This window comes from Schistocerca gregaria, chromosome X (assembly GCF_023897955.1).
Source record: "Schistocerca gregaria isolate iqSchGreg1 chromosome X, iqSchGreg1.2, whole genome shotgun sequence".
Classification (NCBI taxonomy): Eukaryota; Metazoa; Arthropoda; class Insecta; order Orthoptera; family Acrididae; genus Schistocerca; species Schistocerca gregaria.
The window spans coordinates 543315707-543340981 of NC_064931.1; the positions used below are offsets into that span (position 1 = coordinate 543315707).

Genomic DNA, 25275 nt, shown 5'->3' on the forward strand with positions numbered 1-25275 from the left:
AAATAAAATGTGTGTTACATGTTAGGTTTGACTCAGTGTACATCAATACTACAGAACTTCTGTTACACTACATCACTATTGTGAGAAATTTCAGAATTTACAGAAGAGGCAGAGAAGGAGATTCCGTATCACTACAGCTATTCTCAAAACCTCCAACAGACATTTTCAGATGTTTAAACTAGGGAAATGAGGTAGTAATTTGTGTTAATGAATTATGTCTGAACACCCTTCATTATGCTAACGATGTACAGTTTGCCATTAGTTCAAGTTAACTCCAATAACAAATGAAAAAATGAATGGAAAATTTTGAAAATAGTGCTGGACACCAATTATGATAACACAAAAATGTATAATTAACATATCAAATAGAAAGTAGTACAAATTAACAATGAAGTCATACAACCAGTTTATGACGATTCTTATTTATAGCAGTTTAAGACAATGATCACATGAACATGAAAGGAAATAAACAAAGCAGTAGAACTTTCCTGCAGTTCTTTTGTTGACCTTTAGCAGAACTTTTTACAGCAAGGTTACAATTATGTGAAACAATTCACAGCCAGTGTGTGCTATCTGTATCACTCTACTACAGTGAGACAAGGGCTTTTAATGCAGGAACCATTCAAAAATGAAGAGTTGCTCAGAGTGCATGAGGAATTTTTGAGTAGGGCTTTATCCATAAATAAATTTTGAGTAGAAGATGATGATGACGATGACAACGAAGATGATGATGATTACTGTCGTGGTGGTGGCGGCGGCAGGAAACTAACGTGGGCCAGAGAACAGACTAGGGCGGAAGACATAATGATGCCTATAATGAAAATAAATTGGAAGTGGTCAGGACAAAGAGAATAGATAGTAGAAGGCAAAGGCAGGTTTTTGGGAGATTTCAAGAGGTAAGGAAAGAGCAAGAAGGTGACCAACTGGAAGATGGAATAATGATATTAGAAAACACACAAGAGAAATATGCAGATACTTTTAATTGAAAACTGAAATACATGAGGAATTCTAGAGTAGGGCTTTATCCATCAGTGAATGTTGAGTTGTAGTTGTCGATGATGATGATGATGATGATTTTGACGGCACTGACAATGATGCATGATACTCCTTAATACTAGAGATTTTCCAAAGATAACACACACACACACACACACACACACACACACACACACACACACACACACACACACACACACACACACACACACACAGACAGACAGACAGACAGACAGACAGACAGAGAGACAGAGAGACAGAGAGACAGAGAGAGAGAGAGAGAGAGAGAGTAGGTACTGTTTATGTTGGAAAGCAAACGGCATTTTTTTTACAGTTCATGTAACAAGATTTATGATGTGTTCAATTGAATTTTTAATCCATTAACTCCGAACATGGAACATGGTTTGCATTCACTTCATTATGTTCATGTCCTATGCCTAAAAATTTTTTAATTTAATGGCAATGTACATTGTATTTTGGGAATATACTTCTTTTTCTGCCAATACCATTGAATAAAATTTCAACTAAATTTCTATGACTGGGGTAGCAACACCATTTTGTCATTATACGTATACTCTACTTTTACTTGTAATGTGTTATGAGACTATAAATTTTAGCTCAATTCAGCCACCCCCCCCCCCCCTTCCCATTGTCCATTGCAAAATGTGCTAATGCCTTGATTTTTATTCTAGTCTTATGGAATGTATATTTTACATGCCATTGAAATTAACTTCATGATGGGGTTTATGCCTTGGTGCAACTAGTGTTATTTTATTGGTAGGCTTCGAGAAGCTGAGGTAATTAACCTATGGGCAATATAAAGATAAGACACTTAGATGAAATCCAAATATTCAGAGATACATGTTTGAATTTGTATGATAATATTCATTTTTGCCAATGGCCTCACTGCACTGGGAACACTGGCTCCCGTCAGATCAACAAAGTTAACTGCTGCTGGGCTTGGCTAGCACTTGGATGGGTCACTCCTCGTGTCTGCCAAGTGTTGTTGGCAAGCAGGGTGTGCCCTTGTGAGGCCAATGGAGGAGCTACATGATTTAGAAGTAGCAGCACCAGTCAGGAAAACTGATAATGGCCAGGAGAGCAGTGTGCTGACCACATGCCCCTCTGTATCTGCATCCAGAGACACCTAAGGGCTGAGGATGACATGGCGGCCGATCGGTTCCATTGGTCCTTTGAGGTCCATTTGGACTTTTTTTTTAATATATTTATTCTTGCCTTTACATAAGACTTTTATTACTATACTTGTATTGCACATTTATGGTAATTTATATTACTGCCACTAAACTCTATATCTGGGAGTTAAGACCAATTTTCTTGGATTATATCACATCTGGCTTGTCGTACTTAGGTCTTTAAGTTGTACATAGTATTATTCTATTTCGCATATTCTGTCGCTTCCCTCAACTGCTCCCCATAAACTGCCAGGTCACTCCACGTTTCAGTATACCAAATTATGATAGCATTTAGAAATTCTAATGTAATTGCTATCCTACTTGATGTATTTCCTTTATGATGTTTCCAATGTTTTTAATGTCTTGGAAGTGAAATTACGTGCATTTCTCAGAGGAAATTAACATACATCACTACATATTTATGGGGCAATGTTAGTTTAGTACCCATTAAATCTACATCTACACACATACATACATACTCTGTAAGCCACTGTACGGTGCATGGACTTGGTTCAATGTCTCCCTTTAATCCACCTTCCTGGTGGGGAATCTCACACATTCAAGTATTATTCAAGAATGGATAACACTTGTGTTCTACACATGGTCTCTATGATAGATGAGATACATTTTTCTAGATTTCTGGCAATAAACAAAAGTCAGCCATCCCTCAACCATTTGCCTTCCCTGCAACAAACCTTATGTATCCATACAATTTTGTATAGCTTTGTAACATTATGCCTAGATATTTAATCGACATGACTGTGTCAAGCAGCACACCACTAACCTGAATATTACAGGATTGCTAGTCCTACACATCTGCATCAACTTATAATTTTTCTACATATCAAGGAAGCTGCTATTCATCACACCAAATATTACTGATAGATTTGTTTGTTGGACCTAAAATCCCTTGTAGGTCTTTTTTTATGTTCTACACAGCTAAGCCTTCTATGAACTTCACTGTCATCAGTTTAGAGAACACAGTTCTTAGAAATCAGTCCCATTTTAAGTAGGACTTGAGATTTGTTTTTTAGCTTCACTGACAAAGGTACTTAGTCAAAATGTGGAAAGGAAAATTGAAAGTGCATTATGAAAGGATCAGTCAGATTTTCGGAGAAGCACGGGCATGTGAGAACTAAACTTAGTGCAGCACTCAATAATACAGCAGATTTAAGAAAAAGCAAAGAAAAACACTGTATACGTCAATTTGGAACTTGAGATAGCTGGTACCTACAAAATGCAAATGAAGAAAAAGAAAACTTAAGTAATGGTGGATGAAGCAGGTGGCTATGCTGGAGGACTAAATGTTAAACTAGGACAAGAGACTTGAAGATATGACAAATTTTGACAACTCTTAAACAGATTAGATAAACAATGAAGATGCAATAAAGACATAAAGGGAAAAGCTATACAAGGCAAAAATAATTTCTACAAAAAGGAAAGGTCTGATTATATGCTTCTCTGCCGATTTTAAGAAGGCTTATGATTCAGTCAATTGGGAATCCCTTTTTATCATCTTTGAAGAATAGGAACCTACCCCCAAAACTTTAATTTCCATCAGACAAACACTCCATAATTCAACCTCCAAAGTAAAATTTGTGGGCGACGTATTAGAATCATTTCCAATGAAAACGGTGTACGGCAGGAATACAATCTTTCACCTATCTTCTTTAATCTGGTTTCGGACAAAATATTACAAGAGTAAGTAAAAAGAAATTAAAAACCAAAACTATTGACAAACCACACTACTTTGAATACCTAAAATTATAACCAAATGTCTTGGTGAGCTATCACAGCCGAGTCACTGAATAAATGTGAACTCCCAAGGAAATGGCTGAAAGAATTTTTCTCTACATATCCTTCCAAAAACTAAGTACATCTGTTCAAAACATATTACTTAAAAGCTGACCACAAAGTATGGAAAAATCGAGTGAGTCCCATGCATCAAGTATTTACGCAAAACCCTTGAACCTACAGAGGGAGAGAACACAGCACAGGAAACTTGGATGCAAACACTTACAAGAGATAATGTTAAAAATCTACATTCAAAGTAAACAATTTATTTCCATACACATGAAAAACAGGCACTCCAACATCGTCATCTAGCCTGAAACTTGTAAGCTAGCAGAATGCTTACGCTCCACAGAAAAGGTGATCTGGAGGATACCCTAAAAGTAGAATGTAAAATTTTAGGAGAGGTACTCAGCACCAAAAGAACAGAAAATGGATACGGACTACAATCCTGAGAAACACCCCGAAAAACAATTTCATCTCACGGCATACATCATAAAAAGAAGACTGAAATGTTATAGGCACAGCCACAGGCTCCCAACAACAATATTTACTCACAAAATAGAGACAATAACTTGAAACCATACCCTGGATGCAGCAGGACAAAAAATTGACAGATGGGAAGTACTGCCAGTGAATTAGGTCACCACCCTAGCAGGGACAAAGTGGGAGCTGCATGGAGAGCTTGCATGATCCAACAGGTTTCAATCAGACATAATAATAATAATAATAATAATAATAATAATAATAATAATAATAATAATAACAATAATAATAACAAGAAAAAACAAAAAAAGGTTCGGTAAAATCTCACAACAAGAAGCGATAGAGCAGAAATTACAAGCATCGGCCAAACGACTTATAAGATACAAAAAAAGTGAAAATAGAAGGAAACATAACCGAACATTCAAAAAAACCAAAAGAAATTTTACCTCACAAACCAAAAGAAATTTTATCAGGCAATAGATAACACACACATTAAAATAGACAATCCACCAAACATAACAGACATGGAACACTTCTGGAGCAACATATGGTCAAACCCAGTACAACATAACAGGCATGCACGGTGGATACAAGCAGAAACAGACACATATAAGATGATACCACAAATGCCTGAAGTGATAATTTTTTCAACATGAAGTCACCCAAGCAATTAATTCTACACACAATTGGAAAGCCCTGGTAAAGATAAAATCACACATTTGCTATACATGGATGATCTAAAACTACTGGCAGCAACAAATCAACAAAGCAACCAATCACTAAAGATAACAGAAGTATTCGACAATGATATAAATATGGCTTTTGGAACAGACAAATGTAAGAAAAAATACCATAGTCAAGGAAAACACACTTAACAAGAAGATTACATATTGGATAACAACAAAAATACTGAAAACAGAATTGACAGCAAGAAACAAGACAAAAGCTAAACTTACACGATCACAATGCCACAAATACAGAATACATCACATACAATCAGCAACAGAGAGATTCACATTAAGCAGAAAGGAAGGAGGAAGGGGATTTATTGACAAAAAACCTACATTATGAACAGGTACACCATTTAAGAAAATTCTTTATAGAACGAGCAGAAACCAGCAAAATACACGAAGCAATCACTCATATAAATACATCAGCTACACCACTGCAATTTCATAACCACTTCTACAACCCTTTAGATCATATAACATCAACAGTTATGAAGAAAGTAAATTGGAAAAAGGAAACACTACAAGGCAAGCACCAGTATCATCTAATACAGCCACACATTGATCAAGACGCATCCAACACATGGCTAAGAAAAGGCAATATATACAGTGAGACGGAAGGATTCATGATTGCAATACAGGATCAAACAATAAACACCAGATATTACAGCAAGCATATTATTAAAGATCACAATACCACAACAGATAAATGCAGACTTTGCAAACAACAAAGAAACAGTAGATCACATCATAAGCGAATGTATAGTATGAGCAAATACAGAATACCCCAGAAGACATGACAATGTAGCAAAAATAATACATCAACAACTTCCTATACAGCATAAACTAATAAAACAACACGTTCCCACATACAAGTATGCACCACAAAATGTACTGGAGAATGATGAATTCAAATTATACTGGAACAGAACCATTATAACAGATAAAACACCACCACATAACAAACCTGGCATCATACTCACCAATAAAAAGAAGAAATTAACACAACTAATCCAAATATCCATACCCAATACAACAAATATACAGAAGAAAACAGGACAAAAAATTGAAAAATACATCCAACTGGCTGAGGAAGTCAAGGACATGTGGCATCAGGATAAAGTTGACATTATAGCAATTATACTATCAACTACAGGAGTCATACCACACAATATCCACCAGTACATCAACGCAATACAGCTACATCCAAACATATATATACAACTACAGAAGTCTGTAATTATTGATACAGGTTCAATTATCCGAAAGTTCCTAAATGCAATGTAACATACCGTACAGTTAAAAGGAAGTCACGCTTGATCAAGGTCCACTTCACTTTCCGTTTTTAACCAGACATGTTTGAGAAAGGAAAGAAATAATAATAATAATAATAATAATAATAATAATAATAATAATAATCCATGAGACTAGAAAAAGTTCAAGAAAAATTATGTTTGAAGCACAGTTCTGTATTATTGTGATGCAAGGCATAGACAATGGGAAGGTGGGGGAAGGGGGAGGGGGGGGGGATTTAATTATAGAGGCCTTTGAAATTCAGTGTTAAAGGAGACTGCTGAAGATCAGAGGGATTAAATGAGTAAGGAATAAAGATGTAATGCAATGAGTCAACAAGAAACAATGTCTAACAAAGAACATAATAAAATGAACTTATAGAACACCTAGATGCATATGACGTGAGTTGTTGCTGTAATGCTGTGGAATGGCACAGTTACACTGAAATGAAGAGGATAGCTGGAGTGCAACAGAGATGGAGAGCTGCATTAAACTAGACTTACGATAGATAGCAATAGTATATTAGTTTCCAAGAACCTGGTTTATGCTGCTTTCCTTAAATGCTGCACCCTTTAATGATTTTATCAACTCTTTCAGAGCATCCACACGTACATACTATATGAATGTTGCAGATAATCCTACTTACATTAAATTTTTCAAGAGTTTCTGACTCGCTCAGATATTCAAGCCTTATAGTAAACAGTTGACCATTGTGAATGTAACAGCCAGTGAAGGACAAAAGTTAATTTAAAAACCTATTGTGTAATGTTATAAAGTCACATGAAACAATATTCCTGTAGCCCAAGTACATTTAGATATCCATAAATGTACCATTAACCTAGAGGAGAGACAAGAACAGTACAATATGTGTAGCCAGTGTTATCATAGGTTATAAATTAGATGCATAATTAATAAATAATAGTTTTTAATTATTTAACTCTGAACATGGTTGCAGTGCATTTCATGATATAACACATGCTTGTTTTAAGGTTGCTGAATAAGAGCTCCAGCTGTGTATCAGCAATTTGGAAATTTGTGGTAAATTCCTATGGGACCAAACTGATAATGTCATCAGTCCCTTGACTTACACACTACTTAATCTAACTTAAACAAACTTACCCTAAAGACACCACACACACCCATGCCCGAGTAAGGACTCGAACCCCTGACAGGGGTAGCCACATGAGCCATGGCAAGGCGCCTTAGACCACACGGCTATCCTGCGTGGCTGTGTATCAGCTGTCTTTACAGCATCAGACCACCATGTTAGATGCAGAAAATCAAAAGGAAGAAAGGAAAATTAACATTTACTACTTCATTGCTAATGAGACCATTAGAAACAGAGCTCAAGTTTGGATTTGGAAAAGAAATCAACTATGACCTTTTCAGAGGAACCAACTGTGTCATGTCACAAGCAGTTTGGGGAAACCATGGAAGTCAAATTTGACTGGCTGAACAGGTATTTTAAATGTACCTCCCGAATGTGAGAACTGTGCGTTAACCACTGTGATACTTCACTAAAGGGTAGTCAGTCACAATGCTTAAAAGCTAACAGAAAGGACACTTTGAAACTGCAATTCTTGTTTAGTTTATTCACTTCTGAGTGCAGGTATCCTCCTACCCACACTTCACTCATAGGCAGATGACCACAGTGTAACTCCATGAAGGAAGGAAGGAAGGAAGGAAGGAAGGAAGGAAGGAAGGAAGGAAAATTAGGGTTTAACATCACCATCAATGATAAAATCATTAGAGACTGTGCATAATTTCAGAAGGGGGAAGGAAATTGAGTGCAACCTTGCAAAGGCAATACTGAGAATCTAAATCTCAATGGGGGTTTGAAGCACCACCATCCTAAATAAGAATCCAAACAGCAATAAATGGTAAAATGCATAAGGATATCCCAACAGATTAATAAGAGCTATACTGGTTGAACTCACCACTTTCAGAGCTTTTCAAGTTGTTGTCCTTCTCAGTTAACTCCATTTTCATGCTTTCTATTTTTTCTCTCAGTTCCTTAACAGTTGCAGTCAGAGATTTATTCTCTTTCATAATATCTTCCTTCTCTTTTTGATTATCTGACAAAAGTTTCTTCATATCTTCCAAGGCCTTCTCCTGACTGCCCATTAGCTCTGCAGCTTTCTCACACTGCAAAACACAGGATCTCATCAAACTAACTCAAACATTGACATCTTTTCATTTGTAGTGGAAATTGTGATAACTTGTGTTTGGCTGCCACTGAAATATTAAGTTAAATTCCCTTCTTAAAATGGAAAGCAGAAAATACATACTTGGTTATACAAATGGAGATCACTTGCAGCCACAGAATTCTAACATTTATTGCACCATGTGTACAAACTGAAATACATAATGAACAAACCCAGCTAAAAATTTATAATCAAATAGCCAGGTGTCAAGAAAGGTAAGATTTTGTTTTGACAACATATCTACGGGTTCATCTGGCCAATACAGCTGTGGCTATGTCTCGTTCAACAGAGTAACTTCCGTCATCATAGCAGGTAACGGAAACATAGGTCCCGTAGTATTATATATAGTCCTGTTGATTAACATTCTACTACCTCGCAACGCTTAATGTTTTGCCCCTACAAATTTCCCTTGCTCATAACAACTAGCAACCATTACTACGTCGTCATATACTGAGTGTATCCAATGTAAAAATGTTCTCTGAATATACAGTTCAGGAATGGTCACCTCTTTTCAGCAAGGACATCCCTCTGTTTTAGTTCTGAACAATTGCACGATGCATGTGCTCCAACCTATCACAATATCACGAATTAGGCATATGGTGACTACCGCCATCCCCTTTTTACTCTCTTGGAATTGCGCAGTACCATTACTATCACCTTCTGTGTCTGCTCCTGTAATCATGCATATGCCCTGAGCAACTGTCTTTGCTCCTTTGAGACCTCTCTCAGCCTTCTCCCATTATCTGTTGCACCCATGTAGAGCGGCCACAAAGAAATGACTAAAAAATTCCTTAATATTTCCAGGTTTTCCAGCAAACTTTGTAATACTTTTACCTGATTCTGAAAATTGTATTCATATTATAAAGACAGTTTTAATCGTTTTCTAACTACCAATAAATAAATCTTGTAAAAAAATTCACAAAAATTAAGAAGGCACATTCAACTTTGTTTATTTAAATAGTTTTTTTTATTTTATTCATTTTTATTACGTTGCCATAGTTGGTATTTTATAAGCAATTTAACACTCTTATACAATTTAAGCTAAGACTTGTAGTATGAACTAATACAATTAAAATTCTAATATCTGGTAGATCAAATTATTGAAAATTTTTACAACAGACATTAATAGCTCGAATCTCAGCTACAAGATTAGCTTTTCTGATCCCAAATCATTCTCCCCCCCCCCCCCCCCTTTCTTCAATTTCTATAAGTTTTCTTTTCGGAACTTCTGATTCATTTTTCTGACATTCAGTTTCTTCTCATAGTTTTGAATGTGAGTTCTGGTAAGAATGAAAAAGATTTTGGAACATCAAGTGTTGCAACAGCTCCAATAGTTTCACTCTGGATAGAGTCATATACTAATTGTTGAGCAATTAACATTTCATTTTTCATATTCTGAAGTAAGCATTCAGAATAGACAGATAAAACTCTTTCAATATTAGATTGCCATGACAAAGTCAAAATTATCTTTAACAGTTTCACTAATAATTGGGGATTCACTCAAAAAAATTATCTACGCGCCTGTAAGCCTGTGAAGAATTTTTCAGAAGTTTTTCGGTCAAAGGCTGAGAACAAACTGTTGTATTGCAGCTGATGAAATTACTTGAGATTACAACAGATCCAATTATTTTCATTCAAAATAGTGAAATGACTTTCAGTCTTCCACTTCTGACTTTAACAAAATGTACAAGACTTGGATGAAAACACGAGACTGCTTTAGAAAGCTTATCCAGTTAAGGTGATTGCATCAACAATTTTTCCATAAAAGCTAAGAAAACAGTTGTGGAATCGAAAGATCAGTGACCATTATTTTTTTAATTCTTTGATAGCTTTCTTTAGAAAGTTTTTTTGCACCAAATTTTAAGTCTGTACTTGATAAGGAATCAGACTTCAGTACATCTGCATTATATTTTGAATAACTGCCACAAAAGAGCTATGCAGAAACAGTGCCATAGGAGCATTAGTTTGATATTCATGTAAGAATGGTTGTGACCCAGTTGCAAATGACCAAAAGAATTCTAATTTCACTGGCAAGAAATGGTCTGAAAGAGCCCCAGTTACAATTCTGTAGCTGGTGCTAGTCAGTTCTTTATCACACTGTAAACCCTCCACCATTTTTTTAAAATTCCAAATAATTTTAATACCATGAGCAGCAACATTTTCATTTTCCACCCAACAGATTGCACAACATTTTTCAGAATAAGGATTTGATCCTGAATATTCTGTTAATTGTGCGCAATGAGTCAGCAAGTCTTAACAGATAATAAACTGAGTGGAAAGACTGAGTAATATCTCAACTATTGACTTCAATTCTACATTTAAATGCACCATTCATGATATGAAGACTGCAACTGCCCATATGAAGTATCATTGGATCACCGATTTGTTTAGTAGACTGCAGGTCGGATTTCAGATGTCGGAAAAATTTATGATTACATTTGGTCCATCCATTGAGATTTGTAAAATTTTATTAAGGCATAAAGAGGTAGAACTGTTTCCTTGAATGATAGACAAAGATCAGAAGCGCTTGCTCTAAAACCTACACCTGCTCTACACCTTTGCTTCTGCCATTTGCCAATAGGTGGCGACAATGGTAAGTAGCAGTCGAAAGAAACAGATCACAGATGTCAGGCAGTTAGCTTGGATCTTGGTCAACAAAACCGCATTCAAACATTAGTCGAATTGTGTCTTCATCATACAGTTGTTCTTGATTGAAAAATGTCAATTTACAAACCTAATTCTTGTCATGTGCGCGAGGTGTTACTGTCCTGTTTTAATATGATGAAAACAGCAGCTGAGTCTCATCGAATGCTCTCAAGTACGTATGGTAAGGGCGCTATTAGTAAAAGAATGTGTGAGTGGTGTCAATGCTTCAAGAACAGTGATTTTAATGTCGTAGACCAGCATAGTGGTAGAAAAGAGAATGTTTACGAAGATACAGAATTGGAGACATTGCTGAGTGAAGACTTGCGTCAAACTCAAGAAGAATTGGCACGATTAGTAGGAGTGGCACATCAAGCCATTTCAAAATGTCTCAAGGCTATGAGCATGCTGCAGAAAGAAGGAACTTGTGTACCATGTGAGCTGAAACCAAGAGATGTTTAACAGCATTTGTGTGTTTGTGAACAGTTGCTTCAAAGGCAAAAATGGAAAGGATTTCTGCATCGCATTGTGACCGGGGACGAAAAATGAGATCATTACGATAACCCTAAACGCAAAAATCATGAGGATATCCCAGCCATGATTCCACGTCAACGGCCAAACCGAATATTCACGGCTCCAAGATCATGCTGTGCACTTGGTGGGACCAGCTCGGTGTTGTGTACTATGAGGTGTTAATACCGTTAAAAAAATCAAAGGTGCTCGTTATCAAATGCAATTAATGCATTTGAACAAAGCATTGAAAGAAAAAGCTGCAATACAGAGAGAGGCACCATAAAGTGATTTTGCAGCATGGCAACGCTCAACTCCATGTTGCAAAAGGGGTCAAAATGTACTTGGAAACGTTAAAATGGGAAGTCCTACCCCACCTGCCATATTCTCCAGATATTTCTCCTTCTGACTATCCCTGTTTAGACCAATGGTGCATGGCCTGTCTGACAAACACTTACAATCTCATGAAGAAGTCACAAATTGGATCGATTCATGGATCGCTTCAAAAGATGAACAATTTTTTCAATGCGGGATTCGTACACTGCCCGAAAGATGGGAGAAAGTAAGTAGTGGCCAGTAATGGAAAATACTTTGAATGATACATGTGTAAACAATTTGCTTCATTAAAGCCTCAAATGTTGTGGGAAAAACAGCAGAAGCAAAGCTGTACACCTTGTAGTATTCTTCTTTCTGGGCCTTCTACAGTATGGCAACCTGAGATGGATAGGTATCAATATCACCTCTTCTCCACTCAGAAGCCTGCTGTCTCTGAACTGCATATTTTACCACCCCAACAATAAAGCCTATCTTAACTCAATCACATAACCTTATCTAAAACAACACTAATCCCCTATGCTATACACAAAAGAACAATATTCAGAAATCACAACACGTATCAGTTATTTCCTTGGCATTGATACCACTTCTGTTGCTCATTCTTCCGCTTCCTCTTCTTTGCCTCTTTCCTCGCTCTCACTAATATCTCTCAAGGAATTGCCTTTGGTGTATACTTGAATGATCATAGCCGTCCACTGAGTGCAGTTGTTGACCTTGTTGAATACTGCAGCTTTACATTTACTGGTGATGTGTTTTCAGTTACTTGGTATGGGCCCTGGTACCATGTTACAAACTACTTTGCTTTTCCTTCAGAGTATATGGGTTCGATAAATCACCAACTGGCCTTCTTTATACTGAGGCAACATCCCCAATCTCTTCACTGCCTCTTCCTGCTTCTCCACATTTTCCTCTCCGATCTTCGAAATTCGTGGACAGATGCACCACCACCACCACCACCACCACCACCACCACCATTCCTGCCTCTTTTCTGGCTTATTACGATGTTGAATGGTGATGGAATCTTCTTTCCATACACAGGATGTACACGGGGACAAGGAAAAAAAAATCCCGGATTATTCACGGATATCCCGTTTAAAAAACATGCTTTTTCCCAGGCAAAAATACAGTTTTTCCATGCTGTGTGACAGTAGGTTTTCCATAGATTTTCCCTCGGAACTGTAAAACTTATCAATCCTTTGAATGGTTAACGTTTTACACACTTGTGTGGAACTTCCCGGGGAAAAAAAAAAGTAAAGTAAAGACGGGGAAGAGAGGTTTTGGAAAGACCTTTGATTTGCAGCAACATATATGCTGCATATTTTTGTATTACGAACGTATAAATTCGAATTACACCAAACACAGTAAGTTAGTTTCCGGAGCGTAGAAACCGAGGTTGTGATGTCCTTTTGTAAGCCAATCATATCTCATGCCTTGTGATCTTGCCAGCCGATGACAGTAGCTATTCAAAGCATAGGACACATTATAGTCAGCCAATAGCAAGATCACTGGTTATGTCGTGCGAACACACAAAGAGGAAAAGTTAATGTTAACTTTACATTAATATACATAGTATAGCTACAAGACACGCTAAGTTTTCACATATAATATTGGTCTCTAAGATTAACAAGCTACAACAGAAGTTAAGCTTTCACATATAATACTGTTCTTTTTTGTGTGTGTTATATTTTAAGATACATCACACAAATGTGCCAGTAAACTTAAAATTATGACATAAATGTCTGGGCTCAAAATTCTTGTAAGTGGCTGGTCCTCAGTGTTCAGTTTTAAACCCTCTGTGATTTAGAAATTCATCCAACGTTCTCACACGTAACATAATTCATCATGCATAAAAAGAAATTTACTTTAAAAGTAATGCTTTTCGCACCACCATTCGCAATACAATCCAGAGACTGTTACAAATAGGTTCAATTTACCAGTTGCCAGAGAGTGCCAGAAAACAGGCATTATTGTGTGTACGCAGCTGCAGGGGTGTAGGACGCATGCATGTTCGTATGTATAAAGCACTAAGAGAGCTTACAAGACACCATAAAAGAAACAGGGCATCAGAGGATACTCTGAAGAGCATCATAATTTCGTAAACTACACTAAAATGCATAATTCGGCTTGAAGCGCACATTGTTTTTTTCCAGATTCACAATGAAGTAAGTCCCATCTGATATTAAGCTTTTCAGTTTGGTTTTTGGAATGTAAATTTTCTTGGAATACCAGTACTCTCTGATCTCATTTTGGTTCTTTATTATGGCATAATGCCATACATGGCAGATTATGGAAACATGCAATTGAAATTCAGCAAACAGTTCGAACTAGCCAACACTGTGGAATGGAACACATCGTTACAAATAAAATGATTGCTTCAGCAGAAAGATCAATAAAGCCAAATTCCTTTAGCAAACTTGCAAAAACAACTTCTTTGTTCTGCAAGGCGATTAATGTTTGACTGCTAATAACTCGGAAACAAAATAAAATCAGAAAACTGAAACTAATAAAATATTTTTGTCCTCTGTAATTATGTGAATGTATTTTAATTCACATGATAACTTCCGACCACAGAAACCCGTTTTGTTTTCATTTGATGTGGGAGCTGTAAATGAAGAGGAGCAACGAAATCACTCAACGCAAACACGGTTCACGTTGAGACTAACGCCCTCCCCACTACCACTCAGACAGTTCTGTGCATGCGCAAATCTGGCAGCTAGGGCGCGCGAGAAAAAATTCTCTCTTTTGCATCTGGCTGCTTACTGTTACTGCCGATACAGCTAACAGCCAGACTTCAAGTAGCAGAAAGCGGGAGAAGGTTCTGCTCATATGAGAGTCAACTTCCCATGCACATCAGCCAGCTGGCAACTGGTCAAAGGAACCTAATGTGAACAGTTGTGACGTCGTGCTCATAGCAAGCAGTTTATTGTTACGAAGACTTACATAGTCTTCACCCTACGGCCTTTGACATATTTTTACTATTTGCAGACGCTTGTGCGTGCTCGGTGTTCTGTTGTTGTAAACTGCGCATTTCCTTTGCCACTAAAGTTTTATTTTTTTCCTCTCGCTTACATTTTATTCTGCAGCATCATTCTCCAATAGGAGGATACAGCAACATTCCTTGCTAGAGAATCAATTCTTACCAGTTAAAACTACAAAAATTTAACTGAAAGCTAAAACAATGTAAAATTCCCGGGTTTTTCCCGGTTGTCCCGGGTCGTATACACCTTTACACCTTGCATACACAACCTCGAATTGAAGCAACCTCACCCATGCTAGTGGGCACTTTTGAGTTGTACCCACTAACTATCAAGGCTAGATACATGTCCAGTTCGAATAGTATGCACTCATGTAATAGCTAAGCATTTTTCCAATTGTCCTATGAACTCATTCTGTCCTCCTGTTAGTTTCCAGGAGAAGTGGACTAATTCTCAACCTTTTTTTTTATTTTACTTTTCACAAATGACATGTCTCTCATCAAGTCTGACATGGATTTCAACCCCTGGATCATAATTATTGTATCCAGCACCACAAACTTCAATATCCAGCCATTAACCGATGACTGCATGACTATGACTGACTGCCTGCCCATTTGTCTGGCATCAGCTCCAGCTCAATTCAATGAGAAAAATGATATATGATGGTCAGCACACAATGATTACCTGCTGATGTTCAGTTGAATGGGCCTAACATGTCCATCCCAATGAAACTAAATGATTCCGTTGCTTCTGGCAGTCTCTACAACAGCACCTGCTTCCGATGTAAGCCCTTGCACTGTGTATAAGCCATGCGATTTCTGACAAACCAATCAATTTTATTCTTTCTGAATGGAATTTTCACTCTGCAGCAGAGTGTGTGCTGATATGAAACTACCTAGCAGATTATAACTGTGTGCTGGACCGAGACTTAAACTCAGGATCGTAGCCTTTCACAAGCAAGTGCTCTACCAACTGAGCTACCCAAGCACAACTAACGTCCCGTCATCACAACTTCAATTGGTAGAGCACTTGCCCGCGAAAGGCAAAGGTCCCAAGTTCGAGTCTCAGTCTGGCACACAGTTTTAAACTGCCAGAAAGTTTCATATCTGCGCACACTCTGCTACAGAGTGAAAATTTCATTCTGGAAACATCCCCCAGGCTGTGGCTAAGCCATGTCTCTGCAGTATCATTTCTTCCATGAGTGCTAGTTCTGCAAGGTTCGCAGAAGAGCTTCTGTGAAGTTTGGAAGGTAGGAGACGAAGTACTGGCAGAACTGAAGCTGTGATGATGAGTCATGACTTGTGCTTGGGTAGCTCAGTTGATAGAGCACTTACCCGCGAAAGACAAAGGTTCCGAGTTCTAGTCTCGGTCTGGCACACAGTTTTAATATGCCAGGAACTTTCATCATTCTTCCTACCCTTCATCCAGTACTTTTCTTCCACACACTAATTTATTGCCTTTCATCCCCCTTGGCCTGATAAGCAGTGATCACGCATTTTACTTAACACTTTCTGCTTCAATTCTGCTACCATCACCACCTGTGGCACTAAATTTCATTTCTCTACATAGTAATCTGTCATGCTTAGTAAACTGCTGTTGGTTGCCATACTGTCTACATTCTTCATCCGCACTGTGTACTAGTCCCAAAGGTCCTGACCTAGTGGTTGTACAACTGGTCTTCCTGGTTAACCTGTCCACATTTTTGTGCTTCTTCCCTGTTTTATGGACTATTTCGTACTCAAATTCACTGATTTTTAATGCCCACCTTGTCAATTTACTTTGAATCCTTGTAACTATCTCAAAGCAGCATGGTTCATCACTATTTTTAACTTTCTTCTGTACAGGTAACACAACAAGTATGTTACCCCATACACCAAAATAAGATACCCCACATCTTGGATCACATCTCTGGCAGACGCACGTCACGATGCTCTCACTAAGTTAAGTGATTAATATTGAAATAAGAGCTAATTTAGTCAATATTGCACTTTAAACTAGAGCATTTACTTCTTTGCAAGGCTATCTATTGAAGGTTTCACTTTTCTGAACATATTTAGATTGAGAACAAAGTATTTCGTAAAGGCCAATAGTCATTAGTTTTGTTTACACTTTAGGTGTAAATTTGGATCAAGTGTAGATCTTTATTTTTCTTACTGGACTTAGCAGCTCAAAGTTAAATTAATTTGTGTCTGTCATACAGAGTTTAGGTAGTTAGGCCTAGTTAAAACTTTAAAAAGTTTACATTAGTGTTAGTTACGTATTAGTACAGCCTACAAAACTTAAGTGCTCTTTTGCCAAGTTGTTCTCTGCTTTTGTGTAATTTTTTATCAAGCCATGTGTGACAAATGTGGTGGTTGCTGTAAAAAATCTGAAGGAGGGAGTGTTCTGTGAAGACTGTAGGTTACGGTTTCATTGGGGCGAATGTAGTGGTGAGGTAACAGAGGTAGATAATGAGGCTCTTCAATGGCAATGTAGGTTATGTAGAAAGGACAGAAAAATTTCTGAACTGTAGTCAAAAATTTGTGCTATTAGAGCTGAATTAGAAAATGTGAATTTGGAATTATGTAGGCTAAAGGAGGAAAGAGAGATAGGGTGCTGGGAAAAGGTAGTAAGCAAAGGGCGAAAAAGGGAAACTACTGAAGAAACTTTAGAAATTGTGTTAGTAAATCAGTTTGGCTTGCTAGTGGAGGAAGGACCTCACCCATATGTAGCTGACTGCAAGTTGAAGCAGAGTATTAGCTTAAAGGAAAAAAAAGAGACAGGTTGGGATCAAATCAGAGTAGGAAAAGAAGAATTTTGCTTCAAGGTAGCAGTCAAGGGAGGCGTGTAGGCCAGCAGCTTCAGGTGAATTTAGGTGAAGGGTACCAGACCACAAGTTTTGTGAAACCAAGTGCTAGCCTTATCCAGGTGACAGAAAACTTAGGTCAGCTATGCAGAGACTGAGAAGAAAGATCAAATAATTATAGTTGGGGGAGCAGGAAACAGCCTGGCTATGAATCAAAGATATAGTATTAGGAGTGACCTGGATACAATAGGAGCAGAAATTGGGCACATAAATGTGTGGTTTGTGGAGGTCTTTCAGCACCATGATTGGCCCTGGGTAAACACTGCTGTAAGGCATGTTACAACTGAGCTGAATGGGATGCTCCACACACCAGCAAAATCTCACACAAGTGTTATTCCAGTTGATGCTATTGGTAGGTGGGGATACACTACACATGACCTGCACCAAAATAAGAAGGGGAAAGATAAGTTAGTTTCCTTATTAGCAGATACTGTTAAGGAGGGCCACAGTCAGACAAGGGATGATCCCAGTGGTTAATGGGACCAGGCAGACATGTTTTTTAGGTCAAAGGCCGAAGTCCCGACAAACAACAATCAAGAAAGATAGAATAAAAGAAGCTTCATGTGCAGTAAATAGGGATAAAGGTAATGGTAGTATCAATTTACTTCATCAAAATGTCAGAGGAATAAAAAATAAAGTAGGTCAGATGTTAGTATGTTTAGATGATTTCAAAAATGAGATTGATATACTTTGTCTATCTGAACACAATGCAATTGTGGGGATGGAAAGTGTCAGTATAATTTAGCATCTTACACTTGCAAATCTAGGATGGATAAACGGGGAGTTGCCATTTACACAAAACAAGAGTAAGGACAAAACCATAGGAATAAGCAAATTTTGTGCTGATCAGCACTTTGAGGTTTGTGCATGTGAACTACAGCTTGATATTAGCAACAGTGTACAGGTCCCCATTACAAGATTGGGAGCTATTTTAAAAAAAAGTTTGACTATTATGCTGTCTGTCAGACAAAAAGGAGAAGTTATTAATCTGTGGTGATTTCCTTGTAAACTTTATAAGCAATTCTGATAGAAAAAGTGAACTAGAAGTGTTAACAACATATAACTAAGAATCAGTGATCAGTTTCCCTACACGTATAGCTCAAGACAGCAGCACTGTAATAGATAATGTATTTTTACAGTACGAGGATGTAAAACTAACACGTACTTTCACTGTGATAAATGGATTATCAGACCATGATGCACAACTGATAAACTAAGAAAACGTAGCAGCTTGCACAGTTCAGAAACCATTAAGTGAAAGTGTAAAGCTGGTCAACCAGATATCTATAGAGCACTTCAGAGAAAGTTGAAGGAATGTTAATTGGGGAGATGTACTGAATTAGCCAAATGCAAGTAATAAATGTAACACTTTTCTTGATATATTTATATCCCTTTTTGAATATTGTTGCTCCCAAAAAATTACTAAATGTAACACCAAACAGTTTTCAAAGAAACCGTGGATTACTACAGGTATTGAAGTGTCTTCAGAAAGAGAAAGAAAATTGTGTGAGGTAGCAAGAATTAGTAAAGATCCAGAACTAATTTAACACTATAAAATTTATTGTAACATACTGATAAAAGATGTCAGAAAATTAAAATATCTATATATTTGGGACGAAATTAACAACTTGGTTAAAAAAATCAAATCCGTGGGGAGAGTCAAGAAAATTAACCAGTAGGGTATGTAGTATTAACATTAAGGAGAATGAGACCATCTTAACCAACAATACACTAAAGTATTTAACAAACATTTCTGAAGTGTAGGTGCAAAATTGGTGAGAATAGTTCAAAAGAAAAGGCCGAGTAGTACATAGAGGAGCCAGTTTTGAGAAGTCCTTGTCAGATTAATTTTCATCTAGCGCTTGTGACATAAGGAAAGTCATTTAATATTTGAAAAACAAATGTGTTGGAGTAGAAGACATCTCTAACAAGATATTAAAACAATGTGGAGCAGTTCCAGCTGATGTTCTGTGTCACATCTGTAATGCATAACTAACTCAAGGTATTTTCCCAGACAAGTGAAAATATGCAATTATCAAGCCTCTCTACAAAAAAGCAGACACCACAGAAGTCAATAATTACTGGTCAGTATTCCTGATCGCAGCATTTTCACAAATTGTAGAGAAAGTAACGTACCCAAGAGTGGTTAGCAATCTCAGCAATAATGGGATACTTAGTAAATCACAGTTTGGATTTCAAAAATGCTGTTCTAATGAGACAGCAATATACACCTTCACTGCCCATATAATACAGTCTATAAATAGTAAAACGTCACCAACAGGAATTTTCTGTGACTTATCCAATGCATTTGATTGTGTGAACCATGACATTATGTTACAGAAGTTATGATTCTACGTTCTAAATGGAGCACCATATGAGTGATTAAGTCATACATACAGAACAGGAAGCTAAAAGTTTCTTTGCATGGTTTAGCTGATTTAAGGAACTTTCCCACTTCATCTAACTAGGGTGAAATTACATTAGGTGTTCCACTGAGTTCGATTGTGGGCCCCCTTCTGTTCTTGATATATGTGAATGATCTACCTTCTTATCTGAAACAAGAAACTAAACTGACACTGTTTGCAGTGATACAAGCATCATTATTGGTCCAGCAAAAGAAACTGCAATAGAAAATGATACAAATAATGCCTTTGGAAAATTTATTGAATGGTTTTCTGTGAATGGGCTTGCTCTGAACTTTGAAAAAACACAGTACATACAATTTTCTATGGCAAGGAGTACCGCTCCTTCAATAAATATAACACACCAACAGAAGTCAGTAACCAGGGTAGAGCAAACCAAATTTTTGGGTGTACATATAGATGAGAATCTTAATTGGAGAATTCATATTTTGGATCGTCTAAAGTGACTAGATTCAGCAACTTTTGCAATCACAATAATTGTTAATTTTGAGGATACAGAAATTAGGAGGCTAATATACTTTGCATACCTTCACTCTCTGATGTTATATTGAATAATATTTTGGGGTAACTCAACATTTTGGCAACAAGTATTAACCACTCAAAAGAAAGTGGTTAGAATAACGTGTGGGGCTCATAGTCGCACATCTTGTAGGCATCTGTGTAAAAGGCTATGAATTCTTGTACATTTACTCAGTAATGACATGTGGTTCTCAGTAACATGTATTAGTTTAAAACCAACAGTGACATTCATGATTATAATACCAGAAGGAAAAAAAAACTTACACTATCCTCTACTTAACCTACCTCTGGCACAGAAAGCAGTAAAATATGCTGCTGTGAAACTTTTCGGTAAATTATCAGACAAAATAAAATGTCCGACAGACAGCAATAATAGTTTTCTAAATACTGAAATCATATCTCCTTGACGACTCCTCCTATATCATAGATGAATTCTTGAATAGAAATAAATAAATCTGTAGGTACAATATGTGCACTTTGTGCCATTTAAGGGAATGGGCTACGTAATAAAAATTTAAAGCTTTTTTTTTAAAAAAGAAAAAGAAAAACTTGAGTCATATGTGCATTTATTATGCCTTTGACACATTCCACATATAATGGTTACCATGCAATTGGTCAATGGAACATGTAACTAATCAACTAACTAACACTCTGTTATAAAATAATTCCTCTCTGTTGTATTCAACTGTCTTGATGCAAAGGCACCACCGACTGTTTGGCTCAAAACACCACGAGCATGGTTCAATGCATCATATGACAATATCAACTCCTCCTGATAGACTGGAAACAACAGCACTGAATTCAATGTTAATACCTTTCTTAATTCAACAAATGCTCCCTGACATTCCTCCAATCACACAAACTTAATACCCTTCAACAATTGGGTAAGCTGCCTTGCAATATCAGCAAACCCCTTCACAAATTTCTTATTATAGTTGCAAGACCACAAATGATTTTACCTCCGCAGTTTTTCCTGGCACCAGAAAATCTTACACTGCTCGGACTAATCTCTGATCAGTCCATACACCATCCTCACATGTCCTAAATAGTTGACTACTTTCAGCACAAAGTCACATTCCTCCATACTTAGTGTCAAATGAGCTGCTCAAAACCTCTAACACTTTGCTCAGTCACTGTTTGTGATATTCATTGAAAAGACTATTACATCATCGAGATACACCAGACACAGATGTGGTTTTAATCCTATCAGCACTCCATCCAGTAAGTGCTGTCAGTGCATTTTTAACTCAAAAAGCATCCTTCTACATTGATAGCGTCCCCAAGGTGTGGTCTATCCTCCTGATCAACTTCAAATTGATGGTATCCGCTTCTCCAGTCCATTGTCAAGAAGTACTGGCATTGTCCTAGACTTATCATCTCTGCTATGTTCAGAATTAGCTGGGCATCTTTTGACCTCTTACTATTCAAATTGCAATTATCGCGACAAAAGCACTACTACTTTGAGCCATCCATAGAGACTTCTTGGACACACTCATAATTCCTGCCCCTCCCCTCCCCCCAGGCTACTACTCTTTTTCATTATGCCATTGGCCAATTTTTTTATTTATAAATTCCTCCAAAAACAATTGAGGTGATCATGGTATTCTGTGTGGCCTTCAATCCTGTGTAGTGTTACCGGCAAAGCAGGCAATAGAACATGCGGAACATGTAGATCCTCATATTCAAGCAACAGGTCAGCCATCTGTGTCCTTTATGTTCCCTTCAAGTGCTTAAATTTCTCATAAAATGCAGTCCAGAATCTCCAATGTAGCCAACATTTTTCTCCTCAACAACTTAACCTCCTAAGTGCCAAACTTATCGACATTGACAGGTACCACCCTGCCTCCATCCCTCTTTTGGACGCGTAGAATACTACGTTTCACCAAACAACACACTGCATCCAATACCTCACTATCCTCCATCCGTTCCACTATACACAACACATCACTTGATAAGTAAGGCTCCACATCCACCCATTGGGAATTCCTGCTGCTACCTGACACAAAATCAAGAAATTTACGTCTTAATGTCATTGTTTGCGGTCTAACTGGACTGTCCTGCACACCATATGCTCCTTCTGACAAATCAACATCGACTACAGCTTCTCCTAGTCAGAATGTCTTGCCACTACGCTCCACTATACGTCATCAGACAGCAGTTATGGCATAATGTCGATACAGAAAGCCTAACCTTAGGATCATGCTCTCAGCACTAACTCACATGAGAGACTACTTCCATACATTGCTTGAACTTGGTTGTCCGAGATGAAAAATTAATCACTACTGACCCCAGGGGTCATATATCACTGCGCCCTACCCCACGCAACTTCTAACATGGCAGATTCTGATGCCTACTGCCCACAAACACTCAAGGCCACCGATTTATTCACCCCTGTATCTAACAAAACTTTATATTCCCTTCCATATATCACATCCAGTATGGCACATTCTGCCTCTGTATTCATTTTTACTGCCTTTATCTTTACTACGAACTCACTCTGGCAGCTCCGCCAGGGTGTATACATGGACAAGAAATAAAAAAACCCAGATTTCCCGGTAAAAAATGCACTTTTTCCCACGTGAAAATACATTTCTTTGGAGGTGAAAAATACACTTCTCCATGATAAGTGACAGTATACTTTCCTTTGAAGCTGTAAAAAATCTCAATCCTTTTAAAGGTACAGGTCTGATACACCAGCATGGAACTTCAGAGAACGAAAAAACTGGGGGGGGGGGGGGGGGGGGAATTGGTGATGTGCGGCAACATTACTTTGCATATTTTCATACGATACGCTGAATATTTTAGTATTCGTATTACGAAAATACAGATTTGAAACAGCACATTAGTTTCCAAGCATTGAAATCGAGATTAACATACGCTTTTGTAGGTCAAACATAGCTCACGTCATGTGATCTCACCAGCCAATGCCAACAGACATTCAGAGCAAAGGACATGTGACAGTCAGCCAATAGCAACATTACTATTAAGTAATGTGAAGACACAAATAGGAAAAGTGAATGGTTTAAATTAATGTACATCGTGTAGTTACATATAACATTGGTCTTTAAGATTAGTAAGCTACAAGGAAAGCTACCACATATAATTGGTCTTGTGTGTGTGTGTGTGTGTGTGTGTGTGTGTGTGTGTGTGTGTGTGTGTGTGTGTGTGTTTTAAACTTTAAGAAACATCACAAATGTGCCAGTAAAACTGTAAATAATGACAACATCTGATCTCCTGGGCTCAAAATTCTTCTAAGTGGCTAGCCCTCAATATGTTAAGTTTTAAATGAGAGTCAAATGCTCTGTGATTTAAGAAATTCATTGCACAATCACATGTGTAACAATTCATCTAGTGTAAAAGTTAATTTACTTTGAAACTAGTACTTTAGAAAGCACCATCCGAAATATTTTGCTTTGACCTGGCAATTGTCAGAGTTGTGACGTCACGCTCATCGGCAGCAGGTTATTGTTATGAAGTATTCCACAGTCTTTGTCCTCAAGCCTTTGACAAATTTTGCTGTTTATCAGTTGTTACCTGTCCAAATTACAAAAATGTAACTGTAGACTAAAATAACAAAAAATTCCCAGAGTTGTAAAAAATTCCTGGGTTTTCTCTTGGATGAAAAAATTCCCGGGTTTTTACTGGATTTCCTGGAGCGTATACACCCTTTCTGAGGTCCCCTTAAGTTTAGTGGGTACTTCCTACCACCCAGACCACCTCTCTCATTACCCTTATATCCATGCCTTTGATCCACACCACCCCTACTGCTACTTCCATTTAATCGTCTGGAGTCTGCACTGTCCATATTAACCCTGTGTGGTTGGTACCACTGTCTCTGCGTTTGTGTCCTGCATGACAACACTTAAGAAAAAGTTGTATTCAACACAGACACACTTCAGCTATTCCTTATACCCATGGACAAATCAATTTCCTCATATTCCAATGCTAATCCAACTGCTGCATGGAGATCTTTAGGCCCCCCAGCATGCACCCTCGTAGACATCTCTGGTGCTGAACTGCTCAGAAAAGCATCCCACATTCTTCAGCTACCTGTAACAATACTTCGTTCATCTCCTCACTCTACATTAACTCACAAGTTTGTACATTCAGTTTCCTAATCCTATCTGCAAAATCCTCAAGTGTTTTCATTATTCCTTTTGGAAATTGCACTTAACTACTCACCAAAAAACATGCACTGTTCTGTTTCCTACACCTTTGTTATAATCCTTCTAATCATTAACCAAGTTGGTCAAAAGTCTCTGAATTGATTCCCTTGTTAAGCATAACCTTACTATCTGTAATGTATATCAGACCAACCCAATATATTAGCTGA

The 25275-nt window shown here is 37.6% G+C and overlaps 1 protein-coding gene across 2 annotated transcripts in view; it reads right to left on the reverse strand.

Moving 5' to 3' along the window:
* LOC126299236 (spindle assembly abnormal protein 6 homolog) overlaps nucleotides 1-25275 on the reverse strand; it is a 232667-nt gene that overhangs the window by 44941 nt on the left and 162451 nt on the right. For both annotated transcript variants that reach the window (XM_049991022.1, XM_049991023.1), the window contains one exon: nucleotides 8425-8632. In XM_049991022.1, coding sequence (XP_049846979.1) covers nucleotides 8425-8632 — 208 coding nt within the window. The remainder of the gene's footprint in view (nucleotides 1-8424; nucleotides 8633-25275) is intronic.